This window comes from Vombatus ursinus, unplaced genomic scaffold (genome assembly GCF_900497805.2).
Source record: "Vombatus ursinus unplaced genomic scaffold, bare-nosed wombat genome assembly UNPS02014870.1, whole genome shotgun sequence".
Classification (NCBI taxonomy): domain Eukaryota; kingdom Metazoa; phylum Chordata; class Mammalia; order Diprotodontia; family Vombatidae; genus Vombatus; species Vombatus ursinus.
Genome location: NW_020954648.1, coordinates 869,379 through 887,138, shown reverse-complemented (window position 1 = coordinate 887,138; position 17,760 = coordinate 869,379). Strand labels below are relative to the sequence as shown.

The 17,760-nt window shown below is 36.1% G+C and overlaps 1 protein-coding gene across 2 annotated transcripts in view; it reads right to left on the bottom strand.

Annotated features, from left to right (window-relative positions):
* Positions 1 to 17,760, bottom strand: part of MKLN1 (muskelin 1) — a 227,549-nt gene that overhangs the window by 16,775 nt on the left and 193,014 nt on the right. For both annotated transcript variants that reach the window (XM_027842258.1, XM_027842259.1), the window contains 3 exons: positions 16,429 to 16,543; positions 10,900 to 11,039; positions 4,149 to 4,251 (listed from right to left, as the gene is read on the bottom strand). In XM_027842258.1, the coding sequence (XP_027698059.1) occupies positions 4,149 to 4,251; positions 10,900 to 11,039; positions 16,429 to 16,543 (358 nt within the window). The remainder of the gene's footprint in view (positions 1 to 4,148; positions 4,252 to 10,899; positions 11,040 to 16,428; positions 16,544 to 17,760) is intronic.

Here is a 17,760-nt window from a genome sequence, read left to right as displayed (position 1 = left end):
GCCTTGGAGCCAGGAGGCCCTGAGTTCAAATCCAGCCCCAGACACTTAACACTTACTAGCTGTGTGTGACCCTGGGCAAGTCATTTAACCCTGATCACCTACCCAAAAAAAAAAAGTATAGCCAATTATCTTGGTTGCAGCTGGTTTCTGATATACTAGTTGAACAACTTATCGAACAAGAGATCTAAAATGCTTTGCTAACAATTCAGAAGATGATTATCTCCAGACTTTTACACATAGATTTCTGGCCCAACAATCATAAATTTTAATTTTTTTCACATACTTAAAGAAAACAAGAAATGAATGGGAGTGTAGTTTTATAGACCACTAGAAGGGTTAAAAATATTTAACGTAATGGGCTCTTTGCTTAAGAAAGATTACCATCCAGGTTCTAGATGACACTGTTCAGGTTCTCTGTTGTCAATCAAAAACGGGAAAAATCAAGGCACAGATAAAAAGCAGTTTTGTCTTAATTTGAGGTAGTACCCTGTTCTGATTCTTATTATCAACCACTTGCATCATTTGAGCCAAACAAGTGCCTTAAGAACAAGCTGTCTATTTTCCTTGGCCTACTTGTAGCTCACACAGCTGAAATGATTTATTTGCAACGTTACTGCGGTTTTTGGTTTTAGTTTTTTTTTTTGGTTGTTGTTGTTTTATTTTTTAAGAAAGAAAAAAAGTTAATACTGTTTTCAGGGTTATGAATTTTTTCTCTACAGAATATCTGCCTGAAGAAAATACAGAGACCTATTTATAAACCTCAATCTGTGATTTATAAAATGGACCCTCCACAATAAAAAGACAGGCAGAAGACACAATAGGGATGAGACTGAATGGCTTTGCCATTGGGCATAACCATGAAAATCTTTCCTTTTTCCCACATATTCTGAGTCGTCTGGAGGCTCAAGGGGAAAATAAGACAATTATCTATTCCTTTTTAGATGAGTTCTAAATGGAATCATGCTGGGCAATCCCATAGCACAGGGATTTAACCAAAAGGGAGTTCTTGTTTTCACAGGACACAGCCATGAGATAGTTTCATTTGTTTTGATGCGAGGGTACCTGCGGACCCTTGTTTGCCATCACAATGAACCTGGTGCCTGGAAGTGATTCATCATTAAATCTGAAACCCATGTCAGTACAGAGCACAGCAAAGTACCATGTGATGATGACATCCAGGTACCAGAAAAGGAGCCGAGTGACAGCTAGGAGGAATGAATGCCAGGGACAAAACTGCATTCAGCCAGTACCAGTTCTGTGAGTGGCAGACAGAAAGACTTTGAATTACAGCCCAGACATTGCAGGATGAGTTAATGCCTTAGTGTCTTCAGAATCAGAAAGGACAGCAGAAGGGTGACAGCAGAATTCTAAAAGCTGAAGAAGAGGTTACAATGCAACTATATTAACATCAGTCAAAGCTAAACATGATCTATCAGCCAGTCAGGCAAAATAATCTTGAAGAATTTTGCCCTTTATGTTTGTTTCCACCTAACACCTTCTATAAAAGAGAACTGACAAAATGAGAGAGAAAATGAAAAAAGACTTCTCATAGGTCAGTTAGATTCAATAATAAATGAAACTTGTATTCAAAACGCAGTGTTATATTACAGCAAACTTGGTAACTGCTACTCAGGCTGCAATGACTATTGAGATTCCTCCTCTTTCTCAGAACTTGAAACTACCAAAAAGTGGAACCCTTCATTTGAGGGATTTTGGAGTAGAAATAGAAACAAGAGCACATATTAAACTACTTAGCAATTCCTTAAATAAATGAAAAAAATAAAAATTTTGAGGTTTCCTTTCTTCTATCTGCATGCAAAAAGTTTCTCAAAGTAAAACTTTACACTCAGAAAGACTTTCTGTGAGGATCAAATCTTTGCTTTGTAACTTGCACTTACAAAGTTATATGAAAATATTTTTATTTAATGAAATTCTCTCCTATATGCAATTTGAGATTTAGTGACACCACATTTTCCTTCCATCTTTCTTTAAAATCACATTCCTGACTGAGTAACCTATAAATTAAAGAAAAAAAGTAATGTAAAATCTATAGTTAATGTAAGGTCTGAAGATGTATTCTTTCTCTGTTTTTCTAAAGATCTTGTAGAGTATACTGGATTCTCAGCTTGGGACACAAACTAAATACCTAATAACTTATATATTGACACAGTGGCCATCCAAAAATATTAACTTCTGGATTTCTTCTCTAATTTGTATCAATTATACTCCATTATAGGATGAAAATAAGATTAACCATGCCTTTTTGGGTTTATCTACAAGAATTCCAAAAGTTGCCAACCAGAAAGAAACAGGTATATTAGTAAACCAGCAGAACTATTGTTAATATTCTTCACAAAAAAGACAAACAGAAATATTATAACACAAAGCAATGTTGTTTTACTTTTCCCCAAGAGTCATCCGAGTATTTCAGACACAGCATGCAACTGGAAATAATTTGTTATTCTGTTTGCTAGGCTCAATTTTTTTCCTCTACTAAGCATAAGGAAAAATAGATGAATCTGGTCCTATCAACATTTCACCACTTAACCTCCAAGATTTGTACAGTCCTTAGAAAAACATACCAGAAAACTGTACTATTGTATTACAGTGTCAGCTGTAAGAATACAGACTTTTTTTTTTAAAGGCAATTGGGGTTAAGTGACTTGCCCAGGGTCACACAGCTAGTACGTGTCAAGCATTTTGGGCTGAGGCTAGATTTGAACTCAGGTCCTCCTGACTTCAGGGCCGGTGCTCTATCCGCTGCGTCACCTAGCTGCCCCCAAGAATACAGACTTTTAATGCTTTTATAAAGTGGTCTATGATGTCTCATTTTGCTTAAGGTGAAAAGACGTGCCGTTTCACAAGCAAAGTTCTGAATTATCTACAGAGCTTTACCTGATTAGGGGGAAAGTAATGAGCATTTGTAAATATATGTGCCTGGCACTGGGCTAAACACTTACTGAATATTACCTCATTTGATTCTTACAACAACCTGGAGAAGTAGAGACTTTTATTATCCTCATTTTACAGCTGAGGAAACTGAGACACAGAGAGGTTAAGTGATTTGCCAAGGTTCACACAGCTAATAAGTGTCTAAAAAGAATTTGAACTCAAATCTTCCTGACTTGAGGCCCAGCACTCTATCCACTGTACTACCTAACTGCCTCAAATTAGACTGGAGAAATGTTTGAAAACCACTATAACTCCTTTTGGTTTTTTTTTTCCATAGTAGAGAGATGTAACTACTTTGGAGAGAGACTGCCCAAGCCTATTCCGGGATCTTGAAGATGGGAGTTATTCACCTGCGACAAAAGGTGAAGCAAGAAAAAATGAGATGGTAACATTGGAACACATCAAAAGCAGGCTCAACAGAAGCTAACTTGATGAAAAGAAAGCAGTGAAAACAGATTTTTAAGCCTCTGAGTAGAAACTAACAAAACATGCAAAGACAGAGGCAGTAGGGAAAGAAGGGAGCAAAAAGCAACAATGAAGAAAGTAAAGTTTTTCTACAGACATTTAAGCATTGAACAATTGAAAAAGTAGTACAGAGGAGCTAGAGGAGGAGGAGGAACCCCAGAGAAAGGCAGAGATGGTGAGCTGTAACTGTTTCAAGGCAGCCTCAAGCACACAGTTTCTTTAACTTGGCATGGTCCATTTTGTAATGTGTTCACAGCCTACTTCTTTTCATGTAAATAGAACAAATTTATTGAAACAACAAAAACAAAACCATAGAATAGCAAGTTAGAACCATTATAAGTAATAACAATTTCTGGAGTTAGTGGTATTGTCAACTCTTAGTCATCCAAGCTAATAGATAGGAATTATGGCACAGAGGGCACAAAAATAATGAATAATGCTACCCTGTCAAATAATTTATATTTAGTCTTGGAATGCATTTATGATTTCTGGAGAACCAGATTTATAGTCCTATGTTCTACTTAGCCTGTATTAAAATAAGTTACCATTTTCTCCAAATACACCAAATAACAGTTTTGGGGTGAGAGTGGAGGAAGTCAGCCCAGAGGTATGCTGAATAGTAGATGAAAACTGACCAAGGATAAGATAGTCCCCAAAATGGACAATTCACAGAAAAGACAACTGAAAACTAATTATATTTCAAACATAATTTTCTGAGGTTTGTTCCTCACCTCTTTTGTTTCCTCTGGGTCTGAATGATCCACAGTTACATAAAGGTCATTCTGCAAATATTTCAGAGCACTAAGAGGATCAGTTTGGGCTTTTTCTTCAAACCTAGAAAATGATAACCAAACAAAAATGATAATTGGATATGGTTAGTGATATAGGAGATGTTCTTCAACTACAGAGAGAGTAGGGGACAATGGAGAAGGACGTAAGTACTAAGCAATGAATTTGGTTTGCTCACAAACTTCTGGTACGGGAGTCCAGAAGGAGCCAAAAGGGTGGTACAGCTGTAGTGTTCCAAGGGAAGCAGTAGTTGTCTAGATGGCTTAAGGCCACAGTGCTGGTGACATTAAACCTAGGTTACTTTTCAAATCTGCTAATGACTGAGTGGGAACATTCCTTATGAAGTTAAGTCAAGTTTACCTGTCTGATAATACCATTAGGTAGGTTATGAAACAACTAAAAAACTTCAAGCACTAAATATTATACACAATAGCTGGAGGATAAAACATGGAAGAAACATTCTTCAAGAGATAAGTAAAAACTGTCTCCTATGGTGTATTTACTCAGTCTGAACCCATGTTTTTTTTTTTTCCCACCCAGGAACTCCTACCATGGAAATTCCCTACACCCATAAAGCTTTAGCAACTAGTTTATAATTTAGGGTCTTAGTTGCCTTGGGCACTGAAAAATTAGGTGATTTGGCCATGGTCTCACAGATCAATTCACAGCTCCAGCAGCAGTACCCCCTTTCTCACAGCTCCTTCAACATATACCCTTATTTGTCTTTTATCATCTTTGTCGATCTTAAGGGTTTTAGAAAAAAATCTCAGTTGTTTCAATGTGCACTTCTCTTATTATTAATAACCTGGAATATTTTTTCACATGGTTCTTGATAGTATCCATTTCTTCTTTAGAGAACTGTCTGATCCTTTTATCACCTACCTATTGGGTTAGGGTTAACTCTCATTCTTATACACTCATATCAATTTCCTATATCAGACATTTATCAACGATTCGCTATGGAGATTTTCTTCCAATCAACTCCTCTTCTCATTTTAGCTACATTGAATTTGTGCAAATACTTTTTAATTTTACATAATTTATCTTACAGATTCTATCTCTTATGATCATCTCTAGGTTTTATTTATTTAAGAATTATTCTATAGCCTTAATTATAAAAGGCAACTCCTTCCATTCTACAACTAATATTTTAAATAATGTGACCTTTTATATTTAAGTCTAGCATCTATTTGACAAACTATTTTACATGGTGTAAAATGTTAGTCTAAAATGAATTTCTACCAAACTACTTTCCAGTTTTCCCAGTAGGTCTTACTTAATAGGTAGTCTTTACCCTAATATTGTGTTTTGGGGTTTACTGAGTGTAGGCTACTATGTTTTATTACTTCTAGGTTTTACTAATCTAGCTTATTCCACTGATCAACTTTTCTGTTTTTCAATAAGCACTAACTAGTTTTGATGATAACTTTTATGATAAAGTTTGTAAAATTCTCAATTTAGTTGAAAGGAATAAAACTGGGGAAAAACATCATTGATGTTATCATATAAAAGGGTGACAGAAAAAATATCTATAACAACTAACACATCTCTACAAGACTTTTATGATCAATAATCATATTTATGCTTAAGATACCAATAAAATTATTTTAAAATAAGTTGATGAGTAATATTTTAAAATAAAATTTTATTGATATCTTTTGTTTTCACATAACCTACATTTCCCAATATATTCCTCCCATTCTCTCCCTCTGAGAGCCGTATTTTATTTAAAAAAAATTAAAAGAGAAAAACAAGTTTAGCAAAACTAGCCAACACATCAAAAAGGCCTAATAATATTTACTGCTGTCTATAACCATAGTCAACTACCTCTTCAAAGGTGGAAGAGAGGTGCCTTCTCATATCTCTTCTCTGAAATTAAGCTTGGAGGTTATATTTTCACAGTATTTCATTTCTTCTTTTGAAAATAAATTTTCATTGTTGTCTTTGGTTTACATACCATCTATAATTCTCACTCTATTACTCTCCCAACCCCACCCCCAGAGAGTCATCAACTGTAACAAAGAATGACAAAAGAGGAAGAAAAAAGTTCAACACTATCCAACACATCAAACAAGCAGGGGCCCCACCTCTGCAAAGAGGGGCTGGGAGGGGAAGTGTCTTCTTCTAGGGGACTAAGCCTGGCCATCAGAGTTCTGAAGGATTCCATTTCCATCATTTTGCTGTTGCTGTTTCTTTCCACTTACATTGTTGTAGTCACTGGTTAGAGAGTTTTCCTGGTTCTCCTTACTTTACCTTGTATCAGTTCACATAAATTTTTCCATGTTTCTCTATATTCATCATATTCATTGCTTCTTATAGCATAGTAACATTCCACTATATTTGCATATCACATTTGTTTAGTTGTTCCCCAGTCAACAGGCATCTACGTAGTTTCTAGTTCTTTGCAACAACAAAAAATATTTTGTTCAGTATGGAGACTTTCTTTTTTTTGCATTGATGTTCTTGGGGAATATGCCTAGCAGTAGAATCTCTGAGTCAAAGGGTATGGACATTTTAGTCACTTTCTTCAAAAGACCCCAAACTGCTTTCCAGAATGGCTGGCTGGATCAATTCAGAGTTCCACCAACAACGCATTAGCATGCCAGTCTTTTTACAGTATCTTCAACACTGATTATTCTCCTCTTTTGTCACCTTTGCCAATTTGCTAGGTGTGAGGTGAAACCTCAAGAGTTGTTCTGATTTGCATTTTTCTTATTATTAGTAATTTGGAGCATTCTTTAATATATTCATTAATAGTTTGCAATTCCTTTCAGAACTGTTTGTTCATATCCTTTGACCATTCTCTTGGGATCTTGTCAACTATTAAAAAAAACAAGCATTTGACTTGGTAAAGCAAAATTCTCTGGACAGTCTCTCCTCCAATCCACAAAGGAACTCTCATGCACATGTCAAAATCATGTAAGATTACTTGAAAAATATAACAGATATACCTTTGTTCAATAACCATCTGGTTACATGTGAAGTATAAAACAAGGAGACATATACTTACAAAAGGTATTGTCACCATCAAGGAGAATGTTCAGTGCAGAGTCCAAACTGAAGAGTGATTTCCCATAGATGAAGAAGTCCTCCAAATGCTCCTGTTTATGGATGACATTGTGCTGATTGCATCAAGCCCCAGAACAGTGCAGAGCAAAGATCCACAATCAACTGAGAGAGTTCAGCCTAACTATCCACATGGCAAAAATCAAGTGGACAAAGAATGCCTAACATCCAGACTATGATATGCAGTTGAATGGGCAACCTAACCAGTCCATCTATTGGCACATATATCAGGACAGGAGCTGTGGATGGACAATGGACTGTGCCCAGAATTTTAAAAAAGCATGCTGCACTCACTGCCTTCGGAAAAATGGATGTTTTTTTTTTTTTAAAAGACCCCACGCTTCTACCTGAAATACAGTTCCATCTTTTTTAACATTAATATTCTTCCAGTGATGCTGCATAGCTCTGAATCATGGAATATCATAGTCCCTGAAGAATTATAGTTGCGGGTCACTGAGAGGTCAATGGAAACACATCCTGGGCCTAAACAGGCTGCAACATATCACCAACAAAGCATTATGCAAGAGAAGTAGCTTTAAGGATATAATCAGAGAAATGTATATCTGGAAAAAGAGACCAGCTGGACATGCAGTGAGAGTGACAGATGGACAGCCTGTGTTGCTGGTATCCATTGGTATCCACATAAAGTTAAGAGAACTTGAGGAAGGCCCTCAACAAGGAGAGTGGCCCTTCAGTTGCGGATTTCTAGGAAGACACAGGCAAAAGTCACACAGTATGAGAGGGTATGGCCGAGTCAAGATCTTCACTGTTGAAGGAAGTACTCAAACTGATGCGATCACAAATCCACTGAAGTACCAAAGTATTGAATACAACGGGCCAATTTAAAAATACTGTCAAACAAACTTCTGTTCAGGATGCCTTCAAAATTCCAGATTCAAGCTCTTCAGTCCATTAATTGCTTTATTGGGGGAAAAGTGGTCCTATGGATTCCAACTGTTTCTACTTGATACTGCAAACAACCCTGTGATGTTTTGGCTTAGGTAAATAACCAATATGGTGGTCATACTTTTAAAAATTCATTTTTGTGTTTTTCATTGCGAACTCAAACCAGCAGTGGTCAATGTGCTTTTTAAAAAAGTTTGTATGACTTGCACTTCTGGGTCAGTCTACAAGTCACTTCAAGGATCTTTGAATACCACATTTTTAGAACTACTGAAGTTGAAAACAGGTTATCATTCCTACCTTACATCTATAAGAGAGGTTAAGCAGAGTGAACAACAACAATAATAGCTGACACATGTATGACATGTAGGCCAGCTACTATCACTTTTATTGACAGGATACACACAGCTTTAATGTTTACAAAGTATTTTACATATATTATCTCACTCTATCTATACAACAAACCTCTGAGGTATTTTAGGTGTTATCCCTATTTTACATATTTAAAAAAAAAACTAACTAAAAATCTGCACATTATCAAAGAACTATTAATGCCAGGAATGAGTTTAATTCCATTTTTCTCTTGACTACTTTCCCCCCCAAGATGTTAGAATGTTATTCTCTTTTCCCCCTAATAAGACTATAAATAGGAAGGCAGGGGCTCCATTTCACACAAACTTTACTTCCCCATTAATACATAATGGGTGTCATAAAAGCTTTAGGATAGTTTTAAGCTTTAAGAGTTTTTAAAAGTTATGTCTTTATACTTATCAAATGATTACTTCTTTGAAGATAATGGCTTTATCTTCTTTTTTTAGTTCTCAGATTCATAAGATGAAATAGAAATAATATATTCCTCTCATGTCGTTCAACTCAACTCAATATTTTTCATATATTTTCCATGTATTTTTCCATATATTTTAAAAGGTTTCTATTTTCCATTATTTTATCATTTGAATTTCATTTTTCTGTTTTTGTATAAAGTAAGTACATATAAGCATAACTATGTTATCTTTGTGATAGAACAAATAGCAGAAAATGGAAAGTGTAGATGAACCAATGAAAATTTAGTAGGAAGGTAAAGCTTTTGTGGGTTCACAGATATAAGGAAAATACCTACAAGGTTAAACTATAAAGTGAAAGTCTTATGTATTTTATTACAAATTCCTATAAAAGTCTAATGTAGTGCTCGCAGAAAAAAGAAAGATACATGTATAAAATTAGCCAGCTGATAATATCTGATGATATTACCTGATAATTTGTACAGTTGTGCTATGTTTTATATAAACTGGGGAAAAAAAATCACCATGTATAAAGCTATGAAAGGCTATGAAAGTGAGGCCTGGCTATTGACTCTCAACTAATAATAACAGCTAGGATTCATATAGATCTTTAAGGCTTGCAAAGCACTTTACCTATGTTATTTCATTTTATCCTCACAACAACCCTGTAAGTGGTGTTTTTATCTCCATTTTACAGATGAGGAAACTAAGATTAGAAGAAGTTAACAGACTTGTCCAGGGTCACACAGCTATTAAGCAGGATTGTGAAGCAGGATTTGAATTTAGGTCAAGAAGTGGAGTTAAACCTAATGTTAAATCTAAGTTTAGAAAGTAGGCCACCTAAAACACTGTAGCTTGGAAAGGAGGTTTAACAAAACATAAGCTATAAGTCCATCACTGAGGGCCGGTCTAATTCTTATTGGTTTAACAAATTTTCTAAAACCAATCAATCAATAAGCTCCTATTCAGCAACTACTATGTTCCAGGCACTGTGTTAGGTACCAAGGATACAAAAACAAAGAATGAAACAACTTCTACTCCCAAGGAGCTTACACTCTAACATTCTATAAGTCTTTACCAAGTAAAGAGAAGGCACGTTGAGGGTGAAGGCATGAGCAGCTGGGGACAGCGAGGGGTGTTTCTGTTGAGCTCTGAAGAAAGCCAGAAATCCCAAAAGGTGGAATGGAGGAAAGAGCACAGAATATGTACAGTTCAAGAATACGAGATGACAGCCTGCACTAAGGTCAACCTGACTCGACTGCAGAGTGCATAAGGAGGGGAAAGATAAGAAAAAGTTGTGGAAATGTAATGCAGAGTATGTGGAAAGTTGGTCTGGAGCCAGGTCATGAAGGACTTTAAATGCCAGCTAACAGGGAATAGAAGACAGAGATCAGAGGCAAGGAAACCAATTAGCAGGATATATCACCATAGTTACGGTGGACATGATGAGAGACTGAAGTACAGTGATGACCATGTGAATGAAAGGAAAAGGAGGAATCAAAGATGACCCTGAAGCTGCCAATCTGGATGACTAGAAAGATGGTGGTGCCCTGGAAAGAACAAGAAAGGAAAGAAGGCAGGTGGGTTTGAGGAGAAAGAAAGTGAGTTCTGTTCTGTATGTGTTGAATTTAAGATGCATTGTGTATATGAGATTACATCTTAGAAAATTTCTTTTTCTAGTACCTTTAAGTTACTGGGTTCATGTGAACTAGTCACTTTTTCTCTAGTTAGGAACTTTGGAAATAATGTTTTAAATCTTAATTTCAAGGTGAGAGCAAAGGAAAATAAACAAAACCTATCACTAATCACAGTACAGTTACACTGTAAGGTTATTAGATTTTTCCAATAGACTATGTCTCCAAATGGCTTTTAGTTGGTATGGTAGCTTCAACAGCTGATGTTTTAGTGGGGAAAAAAAACTGTCAGACTATTGCTTTTATACCTGTGTTTCCTTATGAGATATTTACAATGCCTCAACAAGTATTCCTTTGAAGGACGGCAGAGTTTCAGTGACCAGAAGTCATCTAATCTCATCTTTGGAGAACAGGATTTGCCAGGGTTTCCACCAAACAAATAATGAACCTATAACAGAACAAACAAATGAGATTTTAAAATTGCTTGCATACTCAAGTGTCCATAACTCATAGTAAAGTTAGGAACTGAAGTTTGAAAAAAGTGAACACCAGAGAATTTCCTTACATCAGTGATAAAAATCTATAAACATGCTAATATTTTTTGCACAAAATAATTCCGTTTTCCTTAGTTTGCTTTGTGTAACAGTCCCATTTCTACACCTCTCAAAGTCTCCATTTAGCTTCCATGTGTTGTTGGCAGCAATATAACCTTGTTAAGAGATGTTTAAGAGACAAACAGAAAAGAAAAATGAGACAATGAAGTAGTTTACAATATAATTGGAAATAAGCTGAGAATTCATTTTTAAGATATCTATGCAACAAAAGCAGTGCATGGCAATGTAGAACATAAGTGTTTACAGGATGTCCATCAAGCTCTCAGATCACCCAATGTTGTTGTGACTATCTAATATAATAATAGAGAGAACCATAGTAATAAAGGAAGAGCCCTTTCTCACAAGAAAGCTTACAATGCAGCTAAATAAATATACAGAATATAAAATATAACAGAGAATAAAAGCAGTATTCGTACATGAAAATAATTATTTCTGCCTCAGCATATTATATTTATAATTTTGGAAGCTGCTACCAGATGAAAAGTGGTTCTATTTCCAAACTATCCCTCGAAGGTATTTATGAGGGAAGTAGTTTTTGGGAGAAGAGGCCTGCCATTCCCACCAAGACCAACTACCAGCATGGGCAGGTAAGCCAAGAGCCCCACAAATAGCAGTAACTCTCCCAGATCTTCCTAACAGGTCCCTATGGCCATCACTTAAGGAAGCAACCCTTTTGGAGAATGGGACCACTTTTTTCATCACCACCAACATGAACTGCCCTAGCTAATGTAGGAAGGAAAGACAGATGGAAGCCTATACCACGCAGGTCACTTTGATCATTACTTCCCCTTAGACCCTGGTGGCGATAGACCAGGACCCCGGACTTGGAAACAAAGACAGATTTGCTCTCAGGTCCTTGAATTACCTCCTCCTCTGTGACCTCAAGGAAGTGACTTAGCTTAGCTGAGCTTCAGTTTTCTCATCTATGAAATGGAAACAATAATACCTGTGCTACTTCACTAAGTAAGCCTCAAGTTTTAATGAGTATGTGTAAAGTGCTTCATAAACCGTAAAGCACTATAGGAAATGTTATCTCCCTCATAGAATGTAAACTTTTGTGGGCAGGAATTGTTTCATTTTTGTCTTTGTACTCCCAGTACAAATTAATTAAATACCAGGGGTGCCTGGCAGACAGCAGGCATTTACTTAATTATTTTTGGCTGATTCGTAACTTAGCAGATTAAGTCACAGAGGGCTCCTGGTGTTTACAGCCTGCAGGCGCAGCACACTTGAGGATTTCATCTACATACAAAGGATGTTTTCCTTTACATTTTTCGTAGGCACCACAGGTTGTAAAGGCCTGAACTACAGGATGCTGTCTCTCTTTTTCTATTACCATAATAAAAAATAAATAATAAAATAAGACCAGAGTCCTTTCTCACAAGAAAGCTTATAATACAGCTAAAAAAGTACATAGACTATAAAACAGACCAGACTATAAACAGCATATGTAAAATCACTAAGGGAATATGAAGAGCAAAGGAGTTATTACATGAAGTTGAGTTAGCCTAGGAAGGCTTCCTATAGGAGGCCTCTCAAATTATGTCTTAGAAAGCGATGGGCTTTCATGTCAGCACCTCACACCAGCTTCCAGCTCTGTTTATATGAACCAGCATTTTTGAAACAGGTTCTAAAACATGTTAGGCTTCAATAAGAGCTGGCAAGAAGAGTCAAAGACAATTTTCATACAAGATCATGAAACTGCAATTTTTAAATCGTTAAAACCATTTTATTTTAATTATTTTCTTACAAAATTACCTCTTATTCTACGAAACCATATGGCTGTCCATACTTAGTCCCGCACAAACATCAATTTCTTTCAAGTAGGTGAAAACTGAACTTCTTTCGCCCTCACACTGCATTCTGAGCCAAATTTCTACACACATCCAAAAAATAGTTCCCTTAACTTGGGACAAAACACATATTTTTCGCATCTTTCCATGGAAATGTTCTTTTAAAGCAAGAGAATAAAATCTGTGGCAAAAAACTAACATTAAAATTTATAACAGAATCTAGTATGAGAATCATGTCAGTAAAATACGTAGAAAAACCACACCTTCCCAAATATAAGAATCTGAGGGGTAAAAATCTCTTAACTCTAAACATGACTTCATAAGAGAGGCTTATTAAAGGGCACCTGTAGATGGCAAAGGATAAGTAGTTGAACTTGTACTAAAGGAAGAAACTTTAGAACTCGCTGTTGAAAAACTGCTATCGATAATATTAATAATTTGCATTCCTGGGGCAGCTAGGTGGCGCAGTGGATAGAGCACCGGCCCTGAAGTCAGGAGGACCTGAGTTCAAATCCAGCCTCAGACCAAACACTCGACACTTACTAGCTGTGTGACCCTGGGCAAGTCACTTAACCCCAATTGCCTTAAAAAAAAAAAATAACAATTTGCATTCCAATCCAATCCAGGAGCATTTATTAAGTGTCAATTATGTACAAGTTGCTAGGCCAGGTACTGTATATATAAAACAAACAAAAAAAAACCTCTTCACTGTCTCTGCCTTCTAGTTTTCTATTTTCCTGAGAATCCTACTGAATTTACATTAATATGCAAATTACATGGGTAATTTACCTTTCCTTCAGTGCTTTACAGTTTATGAAGCACTTTACACATACTCATTAAAACCTGAGGCTTACTTAGTGAAGTAGCACAGGTATTATTGTTTCCATTTCATAGATGAGAAAACTGAAGCTCAGCTAAGCTAAGTCACTTCCTTGAGGTCATAGAGGAGGAGGTAACTCAAGGACCTGAGAGCAAGTCTGTCTGTTTCTAAGTCCGGTGGCTCTATTTTCTACTGTGCTGTTTCTCCTGATCGATGACGTTAAAGGCAAAAAACAATGTTAAAGGTGATTCTGAAACAAAATGATGGGTATGGGATTTTTTAGAAGAACAAAATAAAATATCAACACTTATTTCTAAACCATTTATATTTGTCTTCAGAATGCACATTCTAAGATTATTTTTTACGTATTATGTTTGGCTGGAGTAGGGAAGAAGTAGTTTCAGAACCATGAAGACCTGGATTCCAGTCGTGACTGATTTAGACTGGCTGTTCAATTGTGGGCAAGTCATTTTACTTCTTAGAGCTCAAAGTGAGAAGAAGTAACTAAGTTTGTCATGATCTGAGCTCTGTCCAGTCAAAAGTTGCAGAATAGCTGCAGATCTGCTTGACAGTTTCCTCAGCAGGAATTCTCTACAGTAATGAAATTACACATCTGAATCACCCACCCTCCCTCCAAAACAGCATTAATAATTGAATTTATGTCTTAGGAGGAAATACTAAAAGTGGACAAAGTGATCTGATAGTATGTTGTAGGGACCATGCTTCCAGGGAGTCAAACTAAGATTCAAAAGCTGACTGCAATAGTGAAAATATTTCTCATTTCTAATTCACTGAAATCCTAAACTGATGTCCTAGCAAAGTAGGGCTCTTGGATAGTTAGTATCAAACTCATACAGAACTGGGTCCTGGAAGGCCACTCACTGACTTAGAACATCACAAACTGATATCGACTCTGTTGTACTGAATTATTTATCTGGGTAAATATTTCCCAATTAAATTTTAATCTGATTTGCCCCATCAGTTTGACACCTCTGTTCTAGAGGGATAAATCTGCTGAGTGTAAGCTTTGCTGGATCCTACCAAGCTGAAAAAGACCAATGACAGAATGTTCATCTATTATCTGAGGGTTAGCCAACCTAATAATAATTATTAATATGTTTTGAGGTTTATGAAATACTTTCTTCACAACAAACCTGAGGCAGATATTTTAAAGATAAAGAAATGGGATTCAGAGAGGTTAAGTGAGTTAGAATCAGTCTTTCAGAACTGGAAGAGACTGGTGAGGTCTCTCAGCCTAATTCCTTCACTGTGCAGCTGAAGAAGCCAAAGTCCAGGCAGGTGAAGTGACTTCCTTACAGTAACACAACCAGCAAGCCCTAGACAGCCAGGGCAGGACCACCAGCTCCTGTGCTCCTAAAGCTCATCAACACAAGGCGGACTACAAGGTGATGAATTTCTGGGCCACAACTACTCATGAAAACCACTGTGAAAAGGCTATGATCTGTCAGTGAAGTGAGTATACAAGCTAATGGAATTGTAGATTTGTAAAGTATTGTTTGTAACCATATTTAATCATCCTGGGAATACAGCTCAAAACTGGTACACAACTTGATTAAGCAAGTTAATTTTAGGATTCTTGGAGGGGCTTTATAGTAATCATATTGTCTGTCAGACGTAATGACAAAATAAACAACACACTTGTGGAAAAAAAATTTTAATGTTATGCTATTATGTGGATAAGACCAAATAAAAATAAATTTGTTTAAAAGGAATGCCAATAATTATATATTACAATAAAAAGAATCGAGGAGTTATTTATTATAGTACTGATGGCATGCTACACTTAATACAGGCTTTTCATTTATACAGAAGCCTTCCCTGAAATTCTAAAAATATTAATTAGTTTTCAATGACATTATGAAATAGCAGCTCCTTGTAGAAGAAAAATTATTTACTTTCAACTCAAGACTAAGAGAAAGAGCTCTTACTGAAATCCAATGTTGTCCTTTCACTTGTAGACGTCAGATCATGGCCCATTTATTCACTTCTTCTCCAACTAAGAGCAACAATAGTGGCTCTGTAAAATACAAACCACTAAACTAGAGCTAATGGCTTTGGTAAGTCAAAAGAGATCTTTTCAAACACTTGAGCACTTTTAGATGCCAGAAGCTATAAATCACCCTTACCTTCGCTATTGTTACTGGCCTGATCGAAGGGAGCAAATGACTCATTCCAACCAGCAGAAGTATAAAAATGATTCCTTGGATGAAAATGAGAACTTAAATGGTTTATTTCCAGACAGAGGGGCATTCACACCATACAGTTATGGAAAAAGAAAAAAACTACAACTTTTACCTGTTTTTGTATGGCTGGTAAAAAGCCTACCCTTATGATGTGTCATCTATCAGCTGTGAGCAGCTGACAGGCAAACAGTTAACAACCACTAAGAAAAAGATGTCCTAGACTGATGGCACTGATTAAATCCTAAAAAGTTCAGGGAGAAAAAATATCAAATGCCTAATATGCTATTTATATTTTTCTCAAATAAGTTTTATACAACTGATAGGAAACCAATGGCCAGAATTCTTTGGGGAGGCCACCTTAGTTGGTATGCCATAGATATTTTACATGTAGACTGAACAACAGTACCTTGTGTAATTCATCATACACAAGTTGGTGGGCGAATCTTGGGCATGGTTCCTCCTCCTGTAGACTTTTGCTTGGATTATCCTTCGCAGCTTGATCATTTTTATAGACACAAGACCTGCAATACAAATTGCCATTATGGTACTGCCTCAATCCTCAACAAGATTAGTAGCAAACAAAAGACAAATGGAATTAAAGCAAATAAATAAAATTGCATGTTTAATAAGGACTGGCAGATGGGAGATTCTATTTTTGTATGATCTTTTTATTTTAAAAATTTTATTGATATATTATTTTTTTATAACATCTTCATTTCCAAGTAGATCCCTGCTCAGTGGGACATCTCTTGTTACAAAATAAAAGAAAGAAGAAAAAAGCAGGTCAGCAAAACTAACAGATGAACCATGTGTGATGTAATAAGGAAATTTTTTAAAGAAAGGATTAGCTAACAGCAAATTCTGAGGTTCAGATCTTAATCAAAAAGGCAATCTTAAATTGCTCATTCAAACTGTTCCTGAAGCCCAAGGCTCCTTCAAGAATACTTACAGAGACAATGTAAGTAAGATCTTCCAAATAGAAACCAACGCCTAATATAACATCTTCTATACAGTAGGTGCTTAATAGTATGTATGCTAAATTGAAACACCTCATTTCCAGGGCTCATTTTCTAGGGCACTGAGAAAAAGTAGACACATCTTTGGAAAGGAAGGAAAAAAGAAATGAGAAAAAGAAAGAAAAGGAACTGTGTTTAACAGCAATAAAAGGCTTGCATTTAGGTTCCTTTGTTTTGTCCCTCAGCAAATAAATGTCCTATCTTGAAAGCAGTTACTTTCTTTGTTGCTGAGTCCCACCCTAAATAATAGTGAGGGAGTTCTTTGAAGAGTCTGTATCCATTGGAACATTTGTCCACAGATCAAAGAATGATCATAGGATTATTGAAGTTGACCACCTAGGTAAGCCCTCTCACTTCACACATGACGAAATTCAGAGAAATTAACCTGACAAAAGGCACATAGTTAGTTAGTAACAGAGTGAAAATAAGAACCCAGGTCTTCTTACTCCCAGCCCACTACTCTTTTTACAAAGTAAAAATCTTTCCAGCATGATCACTTATTTTCAAGTGTAAGACTTTTAGGTGTTACCCAGCAGGGATCTCATTTTATTTAATCTTTTTATCTCCCTACACATAGTACAAGGTTCTACAAATAGTAGACATTTAATAAATATTTTTTGAACTCTATTGTGTGTAAAGTAGTACAAAATAATTACTAGTCTTTTAATGTATTCCTCTATAAATTAACAGATCCTCCATTCTTCCCATTTTTCTAAGATTGG